Source organism: Phyllostomus discolor, chromosome 1 (genome assembly GCF_004126475.2).
Source record: "Phyllostomus discolor isolate MPI-MPIP mPhyDis1 chromosome 1, mPhyDis1.pri.v3, whole genome shotgun sequence".
Taxonomy (NCBI): domain Eukaryota; kingdom Metazoa; phylum Chordata; class Mammalia; order Chiroptera; family Phyllostomidae; genus Phyllostomus; species Phyllostomus discolor.
Window position 1 is genome coordinate 32,916,997 of NC_040903.2, and position 24,142 is coordinate 32,941,138.

At 34.0% G+C, this 24,142-nt stretch overlaps 1 protein-coding gene across 13 annotated transcripts in view; it reads right to left on the minus strand.

Moving 5' to 3' along the window:
• The window catches only part of CLOCK (clock circadian regulator), a 117,529-nt gene that overhangs the window by 41,249 nt on the left and 52,138 nt on the right, over positions 1-24,142 (minus strand). For 12 of the 13 annotated variants that reach the window (XM_036020733.1, XM_036020721.1, XM_036020752.1 and 9 more), the window contains 5 exons: positions 18,754-18,843; positions 16,316-16,375; positions 12,141-12,289; positions 9,126-9,217; positions 3,755-3,844 (listed from right to left, as the gene is read on the minus strand). In XM_036020733.1, coding sequence (XP_035876626.1) covers positions 3,755-3,844; positions 9,126-9,217; positions 12,141-12,289; positions 16,316-16,375; positions 18,754-18,800 — 438 coding nt within the window. In that variant the 5' untranslated portion in view covers positions 18,801-18,843. Of the gene's footprint in view, positions 1-3,754; positions 3,845-9,125; positions 9,218-12,140; positions 12,290-16,315; positions 16,376-18,753; positions 18,844-24,142 lie in introns of those variants that run through there. The other variant, XM_036020761.1, reaches the window with a different exon arrangement.

The window sequence follows — 24,142 nt, forward strand, 5'->3', positions numbered from 1 at the left end:
GTATAAATGTAACTACTCCTTAACTGTTAAGGAGCTGAAATTATATTTAGCTCCCTGAAGGCACCCAAGAGGCTGATGTGGCCCCCAGTGAAAATGAGTTTGACACCCCTGCTTTATTGTCTGAAGTGTCAGAGTTACCAGGCAACTAATTAACTAATGTGTCAAATTTTCCATTAACCACTACATTAAAATCTCTAAATGAAAAATAAAATTAAATTAAATCTCTAAATGAAGCTAATCATACTTGATATTGCCCTGAAGGGGGCAATGATGATTCAAAGGAAAGAAAAAAGGACAACTATCTTGATCCTTTTATCTCCTTCAATCATTTTCATGAAGAAATGTAACTCCTGCTGACTTACTCGTATGATATAAATCAATAGACTGTCTTTCCTACATGTGGTTAATATGATTGTTTTATGGAAATTACGCACTGTTACCAATTATCTTTTCCCTCAGGCAGACAGGCCACTGGCAGTTAAATAATAGCTGTACAGAGCTGCTGCATAGAAAGGACTGAAAACTCCTCAGAGAAAGAGTTAAGGATATGTTAAACATGTTTTTTTAAACAACTGCATTCCTTATATACAAGTGTGAAACATTCTGACCCTACCAAATAAGCTTTCATAATTATTACATAACTATTCAAAAAATTCTATACTGTATTTCTACATATTTCAGCTAAAGATTGTACTGACTTTCTTAAAAGACATTTGTGTTTAGATTTCCAAACTATCATGTTAAGAGGAGTAGAAAAGGTACATCCAGTATCTTAATAGTGGCCCTTTTAGTTCTGGACTCTGTTAAGCATAATGTGGTTCATCATCTTCCCTATATTACTTGGTTACAAATTTAATATATTCTTTCTGAGGAATACACTTAACTAAGCATGAGGAAATCAATCTTTACCTGTAAAATTTTACAAATATTAAGCTTGCAATGTAAGACACTGACTTGGTGCCTTGAAATTTCCACAAAAGTTAACTTCAGTTTCTCTAGGTTCATATTTCTTGCTGAAAACATACAGGGGCTAGGCTAAGGATGTCTAAAATCATTTCAGGCACTAAGATGGCATGACCCTATAACTTAGTCATACAAAGCCAGATCAGGAGAAAAAAATCTGTAAGTTTCCTTTCCAATCACAAATGAATAAAGCATCTATGCCCAATTGTCAGCCACAAATAGGTTAAATGTGTCTGATTTACTAAGTATGAAGTGACAAAGTTAAGAAAACATTTTATTTTGCAGGACTTACAGAATTAGTCTTGCAATGTTATAATCAGATTTAAAGTTTAAATTATAATTTGAAGTCCTACTGACCACTGATTAAGATGGCAAGTTTTAATTTCTCAACAAAACTGAATTATAAACACTAAAGCCTAACTCAGAGATTTGCTAATGTTTTTTCCCTTCTTGCAACAGTCAAAATTTTATTTTAAACAATAGGTGTGTATATTAAGACACAAAGAAAGGGACAGCACTGTTTTATAGCCTCTGTTTAGCATTAACTACAGTTTAATTATTGACAACTCCAAAAGAGAAAGTCACGTATTTTTCCCCTTACATTTGATCCTAAATATTCTTCTCCTTAAAAAACATTTGTTTCCTATTCCCCCCTCAAAAACACTGTGTTTACATTTTTAAGCCATCAAGTAATATACAATTCAGCAATGTCAGTGATGTGAAAGTAAGTATCCATAGTAACTGGTGAGCAGAAAAAAACTATCAATAAAGGATACTATTAACTTCGTATGGAATGAAATGGGTCTACAGGAGCAGCAGCAGCAATCTCCTCTGCCCAAAAATTCACCTGCCAGTCTAGATGCTTTGACTAATACAAACAATTAAAAAGATCCAGGTAATGTTAGTAACAGAGGAAACTGGGTATGGGTCACATGGGAACTCTCTGTACTATTTTCTTAACTTTTCTGTAATCTAAAAACAATTCTAAAAAGTTTTTTTTTTTTTAAATCCAGGAAGAAATGGAAAGGTGAATAGGGTTTTCATTGAGGAAGGGAATGTTAATGATCAAATGCTTAGATCTGTCACGTGTTATCTATTGCAAAAATCAATTAGACTCTACCTCACTAAAGATTCAACACCAGTGTGCCATTAGAAAGGAATTTGTTTAAAGCAGCCACATCGAATAGCGTACTTATTTTTACACATTCAATAAGAATTTATTGAATGCCTCCCTGAGAAACTAGCTAGCCCATGTAGATAGAGATAAAATTTCTGCATTTAAGAAGCATACACACACCTACCAAAATTATCCTAATACACAGAAAATTATAATTCACTGTGTCATGATGGCAACGTGCATAAGGTGATGTAGGAAACAAAGGGGAAGGGCATCTAATTCTGAATGAAGTTCAAGGAAAGTGCCTAAGAAGCAGGCTTTTATAGTGTGACCACACTGTAAATGATGCTCTGATTATGACTAAATTAAAAAAAAATTTAAAAGATTACATAGTTTCTATACATAATGAAAAGAAAAATCTATGCAATTATATACAGTGAAAAAGTATATAATTATACCTTTATTTAAATTCCTTAATCTTATTTTAATCATATATTAATCCTACAGTGGGTTTCTTTTCCTAGCTTTTCTCACTATGTGATTTTTAAAAAAAGAGTTGCCCAGAACACTCAGTCAATCAATCTGTCCTTTTCTCTGCCCGTACTAGTTTACTTACATATTCTATAATCTCACTGTTTACTCTCAATTTGTAGATGTTGGGCTAATCGCCTCCTACTAGAGTTTACTGTTAAAGAAAGCCCCTGGAAAAGCATTAAAGCCGAGTCATTTTCTGTGTGAGCCAAAGAAATCAACAAATTACTTACTGCCTGCCTTTCTATAGAAAAACTTATCCTTTTAGGATCTGGTCTTTTAAGTATAGCATCCATTCTGTGTATAAATTATGAAGTGGCAAAGTGATCAGAGGGAGGAAGATAGTGCTTTCCAAAATCTCTTGAAAGAGACCTTTACGAACCAGGTATTTTGTAGTTATAAATTTTCAAGAGACAGACACTCTAAGTGTAATTTATAAGTAACTTTAGAATATTTTTAGATAAGAACATTACATATCAAATAAAAACTTCAAATTCATTAAAACCATCAACTGCAACAGAACACCCAACAGTGTCTAGCAGAGAGGTGATGTTCAATAAATACCTGTTCAGTAAAACCACAAACATGTAATTCTGGTATTCACCATCTTTATCAAAATTACACAATTAAATTTGTTTCTAATTGTGTACCTTTAAGGTCATACTGATAACAAACTGAACACGGCCATTATAGCATTATCAATTCAAGCCACATAGCACAAAAGTTCTGTACCTATTACTTTAAGTATGTTCTTCTAAGTCATTCTTTTGAGAAAATTATTTGAGTTCCTCCAGCTGCAACAAGTATATCAGTAGAAATTTAGTTATTCTCAAGATATTCTCAGTGATTTAGCAACATCTTCACCAGCCTAACTAACAAGGAAACACTGAAAACTCTGCATTAAAAAAAAAGAGGGCAGGACAAACAGAGGTTAAATAAAACCATTGTTGAATAATTACTACAGATTACAGACTCATGACTGAACTGAGAAATCACAGCCATGTCAAAACACAGACGTTGTATTTTGAGCTCTCCTCACTCTGCTTATTGTTCAACACTGTTCTGGAGGTACATTTCCTAGTGCTTTACAATGTTTATAACAGGCATCAAATAAGAAAGAGATCACAGGATTTTTATACTTACTGGTAAATGTTCAAGTAATGAAGTTACACTCTCAGACACATATATTATGCTTCCATCTGTCATGATTGCTAAAAAAAAACCATCAAGAGCCTGAAATTAAACATAATGGTCAGTTAAGTGAAAAGAAAAATGTTTCATTGCACAGAAATAAAAATCTAACTTACTAAATAACAAATAATGTAATGTGGAAATTTCCAGAGCATTATCAAAATGCTAGCTTTTCCCCTTTACAGTTCCACAGTATAGTATATATCTTTGTGCATTTAAAAATGCTTTTGGACAGAAAAAAACACTCTATGGCTATCAATTGAATAGCTGGTTTCTAAAAGATAGGCTTAATGTTCTACCTTTATCATTCACATATTATATGAAGATGAACTTATATGAAGATGCTAATATCTCTGAAGCACACACGTGTCATCAATAATATGTCTTTGGGACATAAAAAATACTTTATCACCTTTTGTATATATCAACAGAGAGTATATGACTGAACTGTAGGGAAATACATGAGGAATAAAGTGAAATGGAATCCAGCTGAAAATGTAGGCTGAGGTCAGATCATGAAAAACCTTGGAGTGCCAGGTTAAGATATAAGGACTCTGTTCAAGACTGGTCTGGAAGTAGTGTGCAAAATGGACTTAGCGGAAAAAAAATAATTAAGTTAGGAAAATCTCAGTGGCTTTTTGGAATAGTCAGAAGTTGATGAGAATCTGAATGAAATTAGGAGTGTTAAGAATAGAGAAGAAAGGACTTAGGCAAACACTGAGAAATGTGAAGTTACAGTTCAGCAGAGAAGCCAGTGCAGGGGATATAATACTTAATAATAAAGAGATCCTGTACTTCATATATTATAAATTATTTTCACTAGAGAATCTTAGGCACAAAAGTGACAGCTGAAGAAGTGAGATCTGCAGATCTGCATGCTAGACAAATTCTTGGAGTTACCTACATGTTGGGGATGAGGAGGACAAGTACCAGAGAAAATGACAGAGAAGACAGAATCCACTGTCGCAGAGGAAGTCACTACAAGAAGACATGACAATGGAAATGAGGAGGAAGAGGTTTGGTTCAGCGTAAAATAAGATGAAATAGGATAAGAAACGAGAAAATGAGAAATGAATTTGGTGACTTTCAAAAGATATGTAAACAGGAAAATTAGATTACAATGAATTTAGAGATGAGTGGATGATCAGAGGGCATTTATAAACCACTCTATCAAGAACTTTAGAAGGGAAGAAAGGAGAAATGGAAGTTTTAAAGGAACTAAATATCAAAGGAAAATCATTTTAAAAAAAAGGTAACTGAAGTATATTTTCAGGCTGAAGGAAAGGAAAATCCAGTTGGGAAGATGCTGAAGATATTCAGCAGAAAAGATAGCAAGAGGAATTCCTCTTCTCTCAAAACAGTTATCACACTATACTTGATTTCTTCTTTAATTATAGGACTCTCTCATAGGACAGCACTCTCTGGTAAGAACCAAATTTATCTTCTTCAACATTGTACCTGCAGCATCTAGCATATGTATAGCATACAGTAGATAAAAATTACTTGTATATAATTTATGGAGCTGACAGTTAAAGCAACCTCCCTCTATTTCTAAGTAATTGTTGAAATATATGTTTAATGTATGGAAAAAGGCATCACCACCTCCCTTTCTATTGGGGGAGAGATTTGGATATTACAAAGAATTTATTCTGAGTAAATGACTACCTTCTAAAATGGTTCAGACAAACCCAGTCTTAGCTAATGTAGAAGGGGATAAAAAACCTTGTAATTTATGCAAATTCATGAAATTATTTTTATAAAAACAACTCAGTATAATAATGCCAGTTATAATTTAATACGGAAAAGGGTCAAAATGGTGTCATTAAGAACCAGCTTTTCTCACGTAAAGCTACATTATATCAAATTTGACAGCAAATTAGTATTTACTATGATGATCTGTATTTGCTCTTAGGATATATGCTAAAAATCAGGGTGCCAGCTCTCTTGGGTAAAGAGAATAAATTGAAATCAGAACTCTTAAGGACTTAATCACACTCCTAGGACTCAGCCTACCCTTTCCTCTTTCAAAGCAGGCAAAAATTCAGCAAAGCCTTCACCAGTAGGTTGCCAAATTCTTAAGGCAATGATAGAACCAGGGCCCAAACTTCTTTTGAGTGGAGGGATGTCATTTCCGAAGCAAGTAGATGGATACGCAAGGCCTGAAGATGGCCTGGACGAGGAAGATCAGAGAGACATGGAAGAGGAAGCAAGCCAGACAAGGACATCCTCATCTCAAGACTGAAGACTGTGAAGCTTAGCCCTCTTCCACACTGTATGATATAAAGTAAAGGCTCCTTAGTTCAAACTTGTCTTCCTATTTGATATCTACTTGACCCACAATAAAAGGACTATGTAAACCTTGTTTGTTAGTGAGTGTTTAATCTGGGGAAGACTGAAATGGAAGTCCCAGGGAAGGGGACAGAAGCTCCTTGTGGATCTACAGCTAAAATGAAGTTGACGGGGCACTAGCCCTTCACTTGTGCATGACCAGAGAGAGCTACCAGCTTCTGAGGGAAATAACAACACACTAAGAGATGACTTCACATAAAGATGACTTTCACAGAGGTCAAGCTAAATTGCCCTGATCTCCTTGGCTATATTCTATGTCCCTGCTAAGGATTGCAAAGAATATTCCTTGCAGCAGAGTAAAGAGAGGGAGAGACAGATGGCAATGGAGAAATGGGGGGAGAAACAGCCAACACATAAATTATAAGTGAATTTTAAGATCTCAGTCCTAGTTCTTCCATTAAACTAGCTATCTGACCCTGGACAAGCTGCAGATTCTCTAAGCTTCATCCATAAAACGAAGAGGTTGAAGTGAACAAACTACCTTCTACTAGCAGCTCTAGCATTCCAAGATCAAGACATAGCCTACATCTGAAATTCTGCTGAAAATGGTCCTCTACACTGCCTACCTATAATCTGATACATGTGACTAGCCAACAGTAACACATCTAGGTTAGTTGGGCCCAAATTGCAGTATATATACATATTTATGTACAGTCTTTAATCCTAGCATATTAATGTTAGAATACATATTTACCTAATAGTTATAAACACTCACTAAAAATAAAAAATATGCTTGACATATTAAAAATAAATAAATGTAACATTTCTCAGGAATACAATACTAAAAGCTGTGAGGATAATTATGAGACAACTAATTTAAATATGTTCAAATTTTCTGTTGCATTTCATAAATATTATTCTTTAAATAGTAAATATGTATTACATGTGTTTTAGCATTAATAAAGATCTGATCATTGTAAACAAAATTAAATACAATGCTTTTTCTGTTTAGCTTATTAGTAAACTGGTGACTTACCTTCATTAATGTTAATATGAATGTAGATAGTATGCAACTTTATGAATTGTAAGAAATTTTTAATACCAATGAAGCAGGATAAATAGTTAATGATTACCACATATCTTAATAAACAACTATACTGAAAACATAATCATAAAATTAGAGTAATTAACTGAGTTACTTATTTCCTTTGTTGTAGACATTAGCTGTGTGCACCCTTTCATAAACACACTACTTATTACCTAAAGACATAATTCTGGACAATGTCAAACTACTTTTTAGAAAAAATATTTAACAAAATCAGAAACTATTTTTTGGTTTATAACTGACTAAGTTAAAGAACTAATTGTGGGCTACTGAGCTACAAGTTCCATGCCATGGCTAGTTTTCACTGAAAAGAAGTTTCACAGGGGCTGAGGCCATGGGATCAGAGAGCCAAAAAGTCCTGGCTGACCTACTTACTAAATGCTACTTTGGACAAGTTTCATAATCTCTTTGTTCTTCAATTTCCTCATCTGGCAGTAAGAAAGGGATACTAATAGGTCTACTTCATAAGATTATTGTGAGGATTCACTGAGTTAATATATGAAAAGTGGCCAGGTATACTGCAGATTTTAAGTACAGGCTGAAATATATGCAATATATTTATATTCCAACAAATTATCATGTTAACATTTCTGCTGAATATATGTAGACTTAATTAATCTATCAATTAACTGTTCCATCCAAAGTATAAACAGAAAAAAATAACTCAATTTGCAAAATACTCTAGGTTGCTTCAGACTTTAGTTGCTATACAAAGACACTTGAGACACAGCCATTACATATACAGGATAGAGCAAAAGTAGGTTTACAGTTGTTTGTTAGAAAATAATTAATAAATAATAATACAAGAATACATTCTGTTTCACATCCTCATAACTGTAAAACTACTTTTGTCCCTCCCTATGCACACATGACACAGATAAATGCTTAAAGTGTAGAACAGACCCGAACCAGCAGGACAAAAGATGTAAATTATTTAACACCTGCAACCTCACCTCAATTGCTTTCCTCTACTCTTTCTATATTATTTTGTTATATATCTATTTTTCTTGTCCTTAACCATTACTGCCAAAGTATACTACCCCTATTTCCTATTTATTGTAAGTTTTCATGGAATTTAGATACTGAACTCTGTATACTTTGTGTGCATAGGTTATCTATATTGACCTACGCAGGAAACCATTAAAAAGTAAAAAAGTAGTGACTCAAAATTTTTGTATATTTTATCATTACTATATGAAGTTTTGCAATTACAAGCAAATATGCTCTGAATTGTTTTCAAAAATAAATTTGTCACAGAAGAACATTTACTTATTTCCTTTTAAAAGTTTCTTCTTGAATTAAGAGTTGCCTTTTGAGGTTGCAGTTGTAATCCCCAGTCAGGGTACATATAAGAATAAACTGATGAATGCATAAATATAAGTGGAACAAAAAATTGATGTTTTTCTCTCTAAAAATCAATAAAAAAAAATTTAAAAAGCAAGAGTTGCCTTTCAAGGTATATTTCATTTGTCTTCCATTTTCAAAATACTTCATTTATTATCATTTTATACATTGTTTTTAGGTAAATTTTAATTTGTTAAAAAAGTACTACTGTCCAGTGGGATGCATTTTATAATATTTAATGTGTGATGAATAACATGTATTATTCTTCATTTGAATGCTGATAATGTGGTCTCAGGTTGAGACTTGAGCTATAGTTCAGGTAGCTATAGTTCTCTGACTTTTATTAAGCTTCTCAAAAATTCAGATAATAATGAAAATATAAAAATTTGGCATCACTTCATCAGATAGTACTGTTTGCTTACAATGCTTGCACTGATTAATTTTAAGATATAGTTTACTGATTCACATAGAATTAAAATTTTTCAACATTAAATTAATATTGTTAAAACTACATTAAAATTAGTTACCCCTGTGATTAATTTTTTGAGGAAAATAAAACTTTTCAGAAGTTAAATCTGGACATACCTCTAACATTAATTGTGTAAACTCTTCATTACTAAGGAATGTAGGTTTCCAGTCCTGTCGAATTTCACTAGCATCTGACTGTGCAGTGATTTCTGTGAACAGATTATTGACACATTAGTGGCATGCTCCAACTAGGGGGTAGGCGACTGTGGTGGTACAAAAGTCCTCCAAGTTCCCTTCTCTCTCCCCATTCTAATTTAAGATGAGAACCACAGGCAATAACATTTATTGCTCTAGGTAGGTATCAGGAGGTCAAAGGTTTGGTATGATGCAATATTTGAACTACTATGGCAAGTTATCTCCTTGGATTTGGTCTCCTGGAAATACCAGTCTCTGGTTTTCCTCTGGAAAGTTGTAATAGCATGTGTTGCTGAAAGGCCTAAGACGGCTTCCTGCTTGACCTAATGACTGAACAAAATTCAGAATAAGCAGAAAGATCAAGCATTAGCAATATATTCTTTTTCCTTTTCCTTTCCTTGCCATTTAAGTGGTAGCACCTAGGGCAGACACAAGGACATGAGCCTGTACGAAAAAAGCCAAGGAGATAAGTCTGCTTTTAACAAAGAGGACTTTCAGCCTGCCTCCTGCCAAGCAGAAAGATTCCTCCCCATGAGGCCCTCTAGTCTTAAATAATCAAGAAGACTAAATTAAGATTTGGGGCAAAAACTTCATAATAATAATCTCAGAATAATTTCACTTAGTATCTCCTTGCATGTTTTGTTAGTGGTAAGAAGCTGGTCAAAAATTTGGAGATCCCTGGACTGGTACAATATTTTAACAACATTATTAGTTTATTTTGCAACATACTAGTTATTAATGGATTTAGCTATGACAAAGCTATTCATAAATGATGAAACATGAACTATTTCAGTAACAAATGGTTTCCGTTTTTAAAAGCAGACAAATTAAGAAACAACAGGCAAAATATCAATCTATGTCATGAATTTTACCCTTCACAATATATAATACTTTGCAGTGAAAAGTATGAACTACGTTGTTCAGACTTTTCTACAACCAGATATATAAATATAGCATATTAAACTACTGCTCAAAATCTGCCATATTAAAAACACCTGTACTAGAATATGAAGAATAGCTAAAAAGTCTAGCTACTAATTCTGTGGAATATAGTCAATACTTAGTCAAATTCACATCGATTATAAACATTCAGAAAAAAAGTTAAATCCACAAGCAAATCCCATCAAGTTTAGTTGAGCACAGGTTTATTTTCTAGTAATAATTATTTAAGAATTCCCTTCCAGTTTCAGGTAAATTTTATTTTTGTGAGAATTTTACAGCTAATTTTGGGGGAGGGAGAAAGAAAACCCTGGTCTGTTTACTGCCAAAATTAATCCTCTACTGTCAGGGGGAAATGCATATTATTTCATTTCATTCAACAATCATTTATGGAACTACAGTGTCTGAAGGGCTGAGTTTGCTGCCTAATGAGGGACACCAAGGTAGTAAGAACACTATTTGTACAATAAAATGTAATGATAATGGTGACAATAAAAATGAAGACAATTTTGATATATTTTCAGAAGAATTAAGAGAGTTTGGCAATTGTGATACAGAAATAAAGAAGCTGAAAAAAAATGCAAATCTTTTCAGGTTTGAGTCCTAGGAGAGTGAAAGGATGGTGGTGCAAAAACAGAAAAAGAAATGTTGAGAGAAAGGGTGACTTGACAAAATCAAAATGAATTCAGTTTTAGATGAGTTGAGTTTGGGGACATGCAAAATAAAGATCCAGAAGTTATCTGGAAATAAAGGCTGAAAAGTTTGCATCTAAAATACAGATTTAGTAGTTTAACAGAGAGACAACAGCTGAAGCTGTGGAATGAGATAAGTAAGGAAAAGAGTGTAGAGAAAGCAAGAAAAAAGATAATACCTTGAGAAATGTCACATGTAGAGAGCAGAAAAAGACAGAGGAACAATGAAGTTAATATTAGTTAGGGAGAGGGAGTTGAATGAAGAAGTACAGTATAACACAGGCCAAGGGGAAGGAAAGCCAGTAGAGGATGGATTAAAATTCCCAGTGCTTCAGAAAATGAAGTATGAGAAAAGATACTGTTTTACTGGCAGCACAGAAGGTGGGGAGGAATGGCATTAGTGAAATTAACAAAAATAATTCTCAAGAGTGGTGGAGCATGAAACAGGTGAATAACGCATTACTGAGTGAGCCAGGGAGAAGTAAACAGAGGCACTAATTACAAATTCTCCTTAGTTTTGCAGTTTCATTTACATCTGAAAAAGAAAATGTCCTTTTACAACTTTTTCGAGAATTATGTTACCAAAATACTTAATAGTCCTTAAATTTTCCTTTCATGATTTATGTAGTCAAAGTGATTTTCTCTGATTAAGAAATAATCACTTTATTTTAACAGAGTGTTAAGTTCCTAGACATACACTGAAACAAACGATGTTTTAAAATGACATATAAGGCCCTTACAATCTGGCACTTGCCTTTCTTTTACATGTGCCAGTAGCTTTCCAACTCAAACTATGCTCCAGTTGCACTGAACTTTCCCTGTTTCTCTGCTTTTGCACCTGCTATTTCCTCTGTGTGAAATGCTGTTTTCCTTAATCTTAAAGGAAAACTCAGTTGAAAAAATTAACTGTTTTTAAGCCTTCCCTGACACATTCTTTCCTCTGTGTTTTCCTAACAAGTTTAAGGTTCACAAGCACTCTACCCTTTGTAATTATTTGTCCTGTAATTAGCTGTTTAGATGTTTGTCTCCCTTGGCTTGAGTTACTTGAGGACCAGGACTGTTGCTACTCTGTGCCATGAGAATTTAGGATACAATATACTAGGCACTAAGTAAATGTTTGTTGAATAAAAGAAAAAACATGCCAGAAAATCTTTAAAAAGCAACTGATTTTTTTCTCTTTAAAAAAAAAAAAAAAAAGTTGTGAAGCATCCAACCTTAAGCATCACTGCCAAGATTCTATCTCGTTATGCTTTAAGGGAAGTCTGTTGTTTAAAAAAAAATCCATTTTACAAAGTTAACAATTTACCTTTATGTTTTCGTAAAAAATCAATGCTCTTCTGCAGAACGGTAGATTTGTCCATCTTTCTAGCATTACCAGGAAGCATGGATCCCAATTCTTTAATGAGAACATTAAATTGATCTCTACGTTTCTTTTCAGATTTGTTTCTAGATACTCTGATGAAATAAAAAAATTAAATAAGTAGTTTTCAAACAATCCATTTAATTACACAAAGAGTATAACACAATGCTCAATTTGGACACAACCACACAACATGTTCTCCTGTTAATGTTGATGGTAATAAATACCTAATTCACCAACAATATACAGTAAACACGGGCAATACTTTTTCTTGTTTATCACTAAAGAAACTTCTGTATGTTAAACATTTGGCATACATGTTTTTATGAAAATGTCAATAAGACAAACTACATTCACATCTCAGGTTTTATTTACTCTAATACTTACCAAGAATTTGATTTTTCTTATAAGGTTGTCATAAATATTACTGAGATACATTTTATAAAAGTATATAAAATGTATAAATATAAATGATTAAAAATTGTTGAAGAGAAAAGAGTTATCCATCTCCTCCAAGTTTTATATTACAAGCAAATCTAAAAAGGAAAATCTTCCTACCCTGATGCTTACCCACACATTCTTCCTCTTTATTCCTATAGCCCAGTTCCAATACAGAGCTGTAATCATTTGTTTGCGTATCTGCCTCTCCATCAGGCCATGGGCCCATTGATAAAAGAGGTCCAATTTTTTTCCCTAAGCCACTAGCAGCAAACACAAGGCTCATGGCCCGAATCCAGCCCTCCACTTTGTTTTATCCGACCCTGCACCTTGTTTCTACCTGGCAGCAGCACAGAGCTCTCCCTTAACTGTTAAGGAGTAGTTACATTTATACAGTCCTAAAATTACATTCAGCCCTTTGAAGGCAACCGTGAGGCTGATATGGCCCCCTGTGAAAATGAGTTTGACACCCCTAATCTAAGCACTTAAGCATAACATCTAACAAACAGGAAACATTCAAAATACATGTGCTAAATGAATAATTACTAATAATCTATGTGAAGCAGTAACCAGTAAACAAATACTTAGTTGCACAGAGACCTCTTGAGACAAGTATAATACAGTACAATTAATTTGCCATTTTGTAATACCTCTAATTATCTGCTTTGTGAAGTTAGACTTCAGAATTCAGTTTTTGTTTCAGTGTACTACCTTCCCAAAATGTCAGATGGCAACTTTATGTATTTTTTGTTTGTTTTCCCATAAAGAACTAGCATTTATTCTATATTAGTACTGGGGAAAAATACAATCATTCAAAATTTTTAAGAAACATAATAGGTGTTAACTGACTCCTGCATCAGACCCCCATCAGACAGTGAATGCTAGCTATAGTGACAGAGACTGTGCTAGTAAGGGCTAGGGATACTGGAGAAAAATATCCCTCCCAAGAAATTCACCTAATTCCTTTGGAAACTATGTATTATAGAATTGTACACTAGAAACTTACATAATTTCATTACCAATGTCACCCCAACAAATTTAATAAAAATTTAAAAAGTCACCGAATTCCTAAGGAAAGTCAAAGGACCCAGGGATGGCATCCAGCTGTGCCGACCTGAGTCCTGGAGACTATGTGAGAAAGAGATGGTAGTGGGGCTATGCGCAGGGCACTCCAGGCACAGGAAACCTGCACAAGCAGTTCAGCAGGGCTAATGTGGCCAGTGCACAGGCCCAAGTGTAGAGTGTACAAGTACAGTGGAGTTAGGGGGTGCGTCAGAGTATAAAGCACTGAACAAAAATCATAATGTTTTATGCTACATAAAAGAATTTGAGTTTAATCATGAAAGCCACGGGAAGGCACTGAAAGGTTTTAAAGAAAGAAATGACATGGCTAGAATTGCTTAATAAGACTATTCTGGCATCAGACTGATGAAAGGATCAATGCTTGGCAAAACAAATTCCTCTAGCAAATACTATTAAAAACCTACCATATGCCAAAAAAGACTGGCAGCCAGATGACCACTTAGGAGGTAACTGCAATTTCCTAACCTACAAATCATGGCAAGGGCACTGTTAACAGAGCAGTGTGAATCTGAGGGTTAAGAGGCAGAACTACCAATTCTTGGTAAATCCGATTCAGTTTGGAGTGGAGAAGCAAAAGGGGAAATCTAAGGAGTCCCAAGTTGCTAACAATGCTGTCTATCAATGTGAAATATAAAATATAATATTTGTTTTGGGTAGAATTTAGATATTGTGACATGGGCTTTTACATACATGAGGTAGTTTGATATTTGGATCTAGTTACATTCTTCTAGAAAAGAGTAAATAAGAGATAAACATCTATATATGAAACAACTGAACACATGGCGGGGGAGTAAAGATAGCAGCCAGTATTTGTTGTGTATTTATGTGCCAGGTGCTAGTAAATGGTCACGAAATCTCATTTAATTCCTTCGAGGTAGGCTTCATTATTTTCAATTTTACAGGTGTGACAACTCAGGCATAAAGAAAAATGTGCCTAGGGTCATAGAGCTACCACGAAGTAATAATTCAAATCAGGCATTTTGATTTCAGGACAAGAAAATATACAGAAAGCAAATATCCTTGTCAACTCTACCATTGGACCACACCCATTAAAGCAAACTTTTTACTTCATAGTACATTCAGGTTGGAAGTAATTAGTTCTCAGAATGACCTCACTGATAACAGGTCACAGATGCTCCATTTGGGGGATAACTACAGAACTCCCATTCTTCCGGGTTCAACAGTAAGGTCTTTAACTCATCATTGTTTTTAGTCAAAAAGTTCAGTGTGGCCCCATTTAATTCTGACAGCATCATTACAGGATTCCTCCTCTTTCTCCAAGGCTTCCCACAGCAATAGTATTTTCGGTTTACTAAAATACGTGTCTTTGCAAATAGAATACCCTTAGCTTACTTTATCCATCTATAAACTTGGCCCTTAAGATTGTCCAGGTCGATTCCTTAGAGTTCTGCCTTTTCATTCAGGAAAAACTAATGATTCCCATCTTAGAGACTTTATCTCTACCCTGATGATTTTATAAGAACTTTTCTCCACTACACTGAGGTTAATGGATAAGGGGTGTCCCATATATTTTTTAGCTTCCAATACAGGTCTTTTTATTTTCATGAAGAAAGTTACAACTTCCCTCAAAATCTTAGATATACTTGTATTTTAATCATTCATTAAAGTATTTAGCAACTTATGTGGTTACTGTGAATATTTTCCTCATTGAAATACCTTTTATTTTGCTAAATACATTTAGGAACTACTATGTATTACATGTTTATCTTTTGTATCTGTGTGTAATGCTACAATACCTCTACCCTTGCCTATGTACCTACAGAGGTCAACATGGCTGGAAAAGACCCAAGTATTTACAGCTCACTCTCAATGACTACAAACTTGGCTATACTGCTACCTGGACCCTCCTCTTGGTACTATTATTAACTGTCAAGATCCCCATTTAAGGTCAAAGCCTCAACTGTCACCACCCTGGCTCTGGATCCCATTCCCCCAACTACTTAATGATACCTCTCCAATAATTCTTCCCTCCCTATCTCAATTATCTGCTTTCCCTTCTACTGAAGACTGGAGGTATGTCAAAACATACAGGAGCCAACCACGAAAGACCTCCCAATGGCCAAGGCTAGAATAATTTGAGCAAAAAATAAATAAAATAGCACTGAAGTAGAACCTACAGTATAAAATAAATATATTTAAGTTCATATAGATACAAATAAATAGCAAAGAGTTTATTTTTACAGAAGAATTGCAAATACATGTAGAGGTAAAGCTTAATTCCCCTAATTCCTACTCTGAAGGTAGGCTACACTTAACTTACTTCCAAAAAATTGAGTATGTTAAGAGAAAAATAGTAACTACAATGGTGAATCCAGGCAAACCCTATTTTAGCCAAGTGATGAAGGTTAACATCCCTAATGATGACATGGAGATACTATGTACCCATAATATGATTTGATGAGAAGAGCACATCTAGAAGATTGTTTAACTTATAAACTGGATACTGAATTCCAAGCTCTCCCACCTAGTTATTGAACACTAAGTTTTAAGGCAGAGAACTTCTGAAAATCAGTGATTTACTATTTTTACTATTACTTATTATTCAATTATTTACTATTTTACATCTTAAGTTGAGCTACCTTTTTGCTTTGTCCTTGTCATCTTCTTCCACCAATCCATCAAAAAGACTACCATCATCTCTAAAAAGAAAGTGGGCAAAAAAAAAAAAAATAAGAACAGACTCATTAAGCAACAGCAACACGAAAATGACATGTGAATCAAATCAATTATATACTAGAGTTTTATAAAGTGCACAAATTCAAATTCTGTAACTACTAACCTGTTCTCCAATAAATTTTAGAAAATTAAAGTTAGCCATTTTTATTATATTTTAAAACTGTTACAAATGTGAATTTAAAAACTACTTACTTAGCTATACTACATACAACATATGAAACCAGAATTTAATTTAATTATATGTTAAATATCTTGTTTCAAATTTTCAGTAACCACTGAAAACCTATAGAAAGTCAGTATATTTTTCCATTTTATAAAGTGATTCACTTGAAACTATTTTTAATTATAAGAACAGTTACAAAATTTATTTTCTGAGGTATTCAATTTATAAACCATAAATCACTCATAAACAACACAATATTTAGCACAATAACTTAAACCACTGCTTTAAGATATCTACCACAATATCTAGCATAATAGCTCAATGTCTAGCATAATACATTTTCATTCATTACTGACTCATTTGACAAAACACTTATTAGCATTCATAGGCCAGGTTCTGTTTTGGATGTGGTTATGGAACAGTTAACCAGCCATGCAGGTAGGTCACTGCTCTCTACAGCTCATTTTCTAGCCAAAAGAGACAAATCAACACAAAAACATATGACAAGTTTTATTTTTTAAAAAGGGGGTGATGTTTTAGTTACTAGGTGGTTGCTTTAGTCTGAGGGGTTAAGGAAGGACTTATTGAGGTAGGGAACATTTAAGCTGAGTTCTAAGTAACAAGAAAAAGTTGGTTATGGGAATATCTAGGGGAACAGCATTCTAACATGAAATCGTAACCTAAGGAGCAATATTAAATAGTTTCAGCTGATTTGTGAGGTTTTACACCAATTCACTATTCACTCCTTTAAACACACCTTCCTGTAGCCTATGAAGTCCTATAAAGTATATGTTATACCCACTGTTGAGATCATCTGCAAATGTGGTATCATAGAGGTCCACTATGGACTTTGGAGGTTCAATGAATGCACTGAAATTTATGAACAGTTCTGTATGTATATGCATTTTATTGAGAAGAGAGTCCATAACTTTCATCATATTCAGAGATGAGATGAACGTATATTAAGAACTGTTGCCTCAAGTCTAAACACACAGATGTGATCGTGTCTACAGTGGGAACTGGCAATCACTCAGAAGTATAATGCCCAAATCATATTTAATCTTTCAGGAGCAGTGAAGAAACATCCTTTCTGAGGAGAAGCCTACCCACAGATCCCATCTGAAAGTATGGCATATGCCAAATCTATGAGTGGTACAAGCAGGCTTCTCTAAGGAAATCTCCTTGCCTCTTAGGACTCAAGTTCTGGTACAGTATATATCTTCACTATTTATCTCATAGAAAAGGAAGAAGGCCTGTCCCCACATGTCGAAAGTCACTTCTGTATACAACTCTACTACAAAACTCTTAAAGAATGCCATACGAAAGAATCACACAGTACACTGTAATAAAAAGCACAGGAGCTTTATAATGTCAGGCAGACCAACATAATTCCTGTTCATCGCTTAACTATGTGCACTCTCTAACTTATAGTTTTTCCTCACCTGTGAAATCTCATGAGATAATATGAGTTTAAATAAATAACATATAAAAAAGTACCCTGCACATTAGCTATCAAATAGTTGCTTAAAATGTTATGCATTTCATGAAATTTAAGTATACTCATTACTTATCAGTATCTTATGTACTACTTGGAAAGAAAAAAAATGTTACCAACTAAACCATGACAAGCCAATTGTAAGATGAATCCCAGTATCAGAGAGGTTAAAATGTAAAAATCAATGATTAAAATAAAGGAAACATGGAGATTTATCTTTTTTCCAAAAGCAAGATTTAAAGATTAAAATTTAATGAAATCCTAATTACAATTACCTCTTATCAGTCACAAATGCTAAAATGCTTAGAATGGAGTTAGCATCAATAAATAAATAAGGAGAAAAAGGACAAGACATAAGGAGATAGATGATTCCAGAAGGTACCATGGAACATTTACAATTGTCACAATTTCTGTCAGAGCAGCTCTGACCAAATCGCCCAAAATAATAGTTCAAAGACCCACTTAGGACACAAGCTATACACTGTTGACTTTGGCTCTAGACAATATTAACACACGTTACTATTACACTGTGGTTGCTCGATACAGAAATTAAATGCAATAATAATTACATTTAAACATAAAACTACTTTTATCAGTTTGATATAGACCATTACTCTAATAGTGAATTTTAAAATAGCTTTATAATTTAAAATAAGAGTCTCAAAAAAAAACAAAAAACATACCTGTCAACAATCGAGCTCATTTTACTACAGCTTACGGTAAACAACATAACATATTACGTTTTCGTCTCGTGGTAGACATTTGTACTTCTCCTAGGATGGAAAGAAAAATAAGTTGTTAGTTTTCTAAAAAACTTAATCTGCAAACATAGTAATATTGAGAAACACTATATGTTGTTATAGAGACTTCAAAATATTTTTATTTGTACTAACAGCTGAAACACTTTCAAGCAAGCAGCTTAGCTGGGGCACATTTGAGCCCTTTTTTCCTTCTCAAAAAGGACTACAGGAAAAAACTGAAGTTCACAATTCATTTTCTTTGTACTATAAAATAATCAAAATTTAAAAGCTATGCTTAATACTCATAGATTGGGTTGGCCAAAAAGTTTGGGTGGTTTTTGTCCATAAAATAAAAAACACATTTTTCTTTTCTTTTTTTAAAAGATTATTTATTTATTTATTTATTTATTTTAGAGAGGGAAGGGAGGGAGAAAGAGAGAGAGAGAAACATCAATGTGTGGTTGCTGGGGGTCATGGCCTGCAACCCAGGCATGTACCTTGACTGGGAATCAAACCTGCGACACTAAAAAACACATTTTTCATTTTCACCAATAACTTTATTGTTTTGGATATTTTGAGTATGTCAGCTATCTCCTGTGTGATTGACACATTTGATCAGTCACAGAACCTTCTCCGTACACTGCACAAATCTTTTTTTTGCATTCTCTACCTTTCCTGAAATAATAAAAGCATAATATGCCAAAAATGTTGCATATTTTCTTCCATCTTCAATATTAAAATGGCTACACAAAAATTCACCAATTCTGATAAGTTGTTTTTAAATGCACACTGATATGACAGCTGTCACAATACAATCTAACAAACTTATTTCTAATGACATTAACGATAACTAAGCACTACTAGAGCCATCTTACGGAAATAAACTCTTTGGACAACCCAATGTATTAGACTAGTAACTATAAATAGGCTACAATAACACCATCTAATCAGCAATAAACATTTATTGCAAGCTTATTTTATGATACAGTATGGTAAGCTTTGGGAATATAAAAATGAAAGACACTGTCCTGGGCAAAAATTTTGAATTAAATAGGGAGATATAACTACATAACTATAATAAAAGGAATAATGATGGTACAGAGGGAGGAGTCAGAGGACATACTCTTCGACAACAGTGAGTTTGCCAGACAGTCTACATTGTTATTACTAAAATATGATCCAGAGACCATCAGCATCAGTTATATCTGTGAGCTTGTTCAAAGACAGAATCTTGGGCCCCACCCCAGTACTTCTGAATCAGAGTGACATTTTAACAAAGTCCCCAGGAGACTTCTATCACCATTTAAGTTTCAGAAATAACAGAATAGAGGACAGTAAGAGGTCATAGTTGAAATAATTCCAAGTCACAAGAATAGCAATTTGCAAAGGCACAACCTTTGTGAGATGAAGTAGCATCACACTGAGACACTTTAAAAGGATTAGCATTTTCTTTAGAGAAAAATCTAGGCATGTTAACAACTTAAAGGTTTAATCACTAGAGCATAAAGAGAGGATATGCCTGGTAGTGGTGAGAGCAAGTAAAGGACCAAAGAGTCTTACACTCACATTTAAAAAATTAAGATTGACTGTTTTAGAACTGAATCATAAGCCTAAAATTTGTCTCTTTATTATCTACAGTATTTCAAAAGTGTAAGGAAGGTTTAATCCATACAAGATGCTTTGTCCTATAGTCATAAGTTAAATGTTGAAAAACCACCTTAATTCTAATACCATAAAAGTTTTGAGGCATAAAAAAATTCTTTTATTATATTTTTATTTAAAATTTAGAAGCTAGTGTAAGTTAGTATGTTATACTAACTAAACCAGTTAAGATTAAAAGTATTCTAAGAACATGAGATTCTAAAATATTTTATCATTTTCAAATGTACATTCATGAGAGGAAGAGAGAATAACCCTGAATAAATGATGCTGCATTGCCCGTGTGGTTATGGCTGCAGAAGTGAGAATGTGAAGCACTAAGACTTCTTAAAAGAAAATTAGTGATTCCCCCATGGTAAAACTAAAAAGAACTAGCACCAGGATAAATACTCATTTTAAATGTCTGGACTGACACCAGCAGATGGAACACAGGAATTACAGAATTTTAGTGTCAGAAGAGACTTTAAAGATCACTTAAGTACAGCTCTCTGGTCCAAAAAACATACTGATGATCATCCTGGTAATAACAACAGAGAGGGGTTCCATCACTGGAACAAAAAGAACAGTACGAAGGTAAAAATGCCAATTTCAGTGATTTGAAAAAGAACAGTTGTGGTTTAAAGTTAAAAGGCCAGATCTGAACTTTGTATGGCATAGAATATATGCTTATTTAATTATCAAAAGGTAAAACAGGGCAAACTAGAAAATTAATAAAGGACTCCAAGAATTAGAGTTTAGACTGTAGGAAGGGCCATGCTGACTGTGAGAAGAATGCATACAAAATGGTTTAAAGATACAGACCAATGCTATATTAGGCTATTTTACTATTAGTGTTAACAATATTCTTCAAACATTATTTGTTGTCGGGCTAACTGAACAATGTGAGACTATATGTCTAACAGTCTGGTACAAAATCTTTTCCAGCCAACTGACAGACATATTTAAGGGAAAGGTAAGGGCAAAAGTGAAACAGGCCTAAGAACTCTGGACCAATTGTTAGAAGATCCCTCTTGACTTCTTTAAATGGTGTCAAGTTAATTTTAAGAAAATAAAGTGGTAATGGGGGAACAGACAAAAATCCTGTGTGACGACTGCCCTAAGACTTACACTTTCAGGACAAAAGGACGAGCCAGTCACACTTGCCCACACTATGGATTCTGAGAATTCAGTTTTAGGGACAATGCAATGTCCCTACATATAGCAAGGAATTTCAAGTATACAATCTAACATAGATTGTTTTATTATAAAAAGTATTTTTTCTTAAATACTGACGTTAAAAGGCCAGCATGGCATGCAATATGTTTTTGAAAGGACCAGTTAGAGTCACTGAAATCCAAAGTTCACAAATTAAATTATAAAAGATCAAGTTACAGCTAGGAATCAAGTGTTCCTTTACATAAGCAACTTGAGTTCAAAGTCATTCAGTGATATGACTTTCCAGATGAGTAAGCACCACATTAGTTACTATTTTATAACAATGAAGCCCAAGGGCAGCATAAGTCTTTTATAAACATTTTGAAAATAAGCTTTTTTTTTTAAGTGGAGGTGGAGAAATTGAGAAGCCCAGTAGAGATGGGGTAAATGTGCAGGTAGTATACGGTGAAGCAAGGCTGGTTGTATCCAAAATAGCAGATGTTCCTCATATGCTTTGCTAAGGAGCTTGAATTTTATTCTGTGGGTGATAGGGTTCCACAAAGGTTTTACTGGTTAATAAAATTCTATAGATTTTAGGTGTACAATTCTACAATCATCTGTATATTATATTGTGTAATTATCACATCAAGTCAAGTCTTCTTCCATCACTATTTAGCCCCCCTTTACCCTTTTCTACCTTTAAAAAAATATTTATCCCATGGGGAGGTATTAGTAATTAAGTAAGTTTATAAACAAGCTAAAACTTGCTAAATATAGAAGCAGGTATGTTTTTAAATCAGCATGGAACACTATAAATAATTAACAGAAAATCTCAGTGCCTGACATTCCATCTTTGGAAAATAACCCTTATATACAAAATGACATATTCTATATTAAAAATAAACTGTGCAGTATCTAATGACATGATACTACATGTTTTCTGAAACACCATCTGCTGTCACCTCTCAAGGCTTTCCAATACTACATCTCTAAATTCTCCCTTTATAATTGGATTAATCTGATCAACATCTTAGTATTTTACCATAAAAAAAATAAAATAAAAAGCTCCCGTGACTCACCAACCCCCTTCAGGTGCTGCCTTCCTTTTCTGTCCCCTTTCACTAGAAAACTGATTGTCAGAGTTGTGTGTTATTGTTGTTTCAACATCTTGAATTCCATTCTCTTTCTTATTTTATTTATTTTTTTAAATACGGTTTCTTTTTTTTCTTTTTTAAAGATTTTATTTTTATTTATTTTTAGAGAGGGGAAGAGAGGGAAAAAGAGAGAGAGAGAAATATCAATGTGTGGTTGCCTCTCACATGGCTCCCCACTGGGGCTGTGGCCTGCAACCCAGGCATGTGCCCTAACCGGGAATCTAACCTGCGATGCTTTGGTCTGCAGCCTGCACTCAATCCACTGAGCTATGCCAGCCAGGCCTCTCTTTCTTATTTTAAAATTTAGTGTTTACAAGCTTTTTTTCACCAATATACACATGTTCACAGTTTAAAGCATCCAAAGGGTGATGTTATAGGACATACTAAAAATTCAAAGTCCTCTCATTCACATTTCCTACTTTCATCTCTTTGTTTCTTTGGTAGTTAAGTCCCCATCTCTAATATCTGTATTTTGTTACTTCTTGATTTGTTCTTATTTTAGGTAGGGTGCCTACACAGTCCCAATTTGAGTTGTCCAATAGTGTTGTATTTTTTTAGGCATCAGCTATTGAAGTCCACTAAGGAAATAAGAATTTAGCTCTCTTCCACTCCCCCATCTTGGCCTCAAACACATGCATACTTGCCCAAATTCCCAATATCATAATTTTGGCTAGGTGGTTATATTCAGAGTTAGTATTATTAATGACTCTGTAAATGTAAATCACAGCAAGGTCATATGGTATACTACAATTAGTTTCTCTTTCTGAGTAGTTTTCCCTAAGGTTAAAAATTGTCCTATTGTTTTTTATTTACCTGGCTTTCTATATACTTATCACCAACACTGCCCCAAACTCTTCCCTATCTAAATCTATTCTTCATATTGCTGAACACATCATGCATTCTATCAATTTAATCTTCTCATAGCTGTTTCTTTGGCACCCTCTGACCTATTCCTACTGGCACTGTATGTTCTCTGTGACTGGTGACCAACTGTAATCTTGGGATCACTAATCACTATCTTCCTGGTAGTTTCCTGGGTCTCTACTTAAGTTGCATTCCCTGTTTCTTGTATGGCTTCATCTTTAGTTTCCTTCTTTATTTTTGTTCAGCACCTTCTACAATAACTGCCCAAGAAAACAGAAATGGCAGATGCAATTTCTTGAGGCAATGCAAGTCTAAAAATTGTCATTAGTCTATTCTTAACCATCTGTTTGGCTGAATATTAAATATTGAGTCTGAAATCATTTTTCCCTCAGAATTATGAAGGCTCTGTTTCCCACTAGTTTCCAATGTGGTTATCAGAAATCCCAAATTCATTATGACTACTGATCCTTTATATGTGACCCACTATTTCACTTATTCTGGGAGCTCCCTTTGTTTTAAAA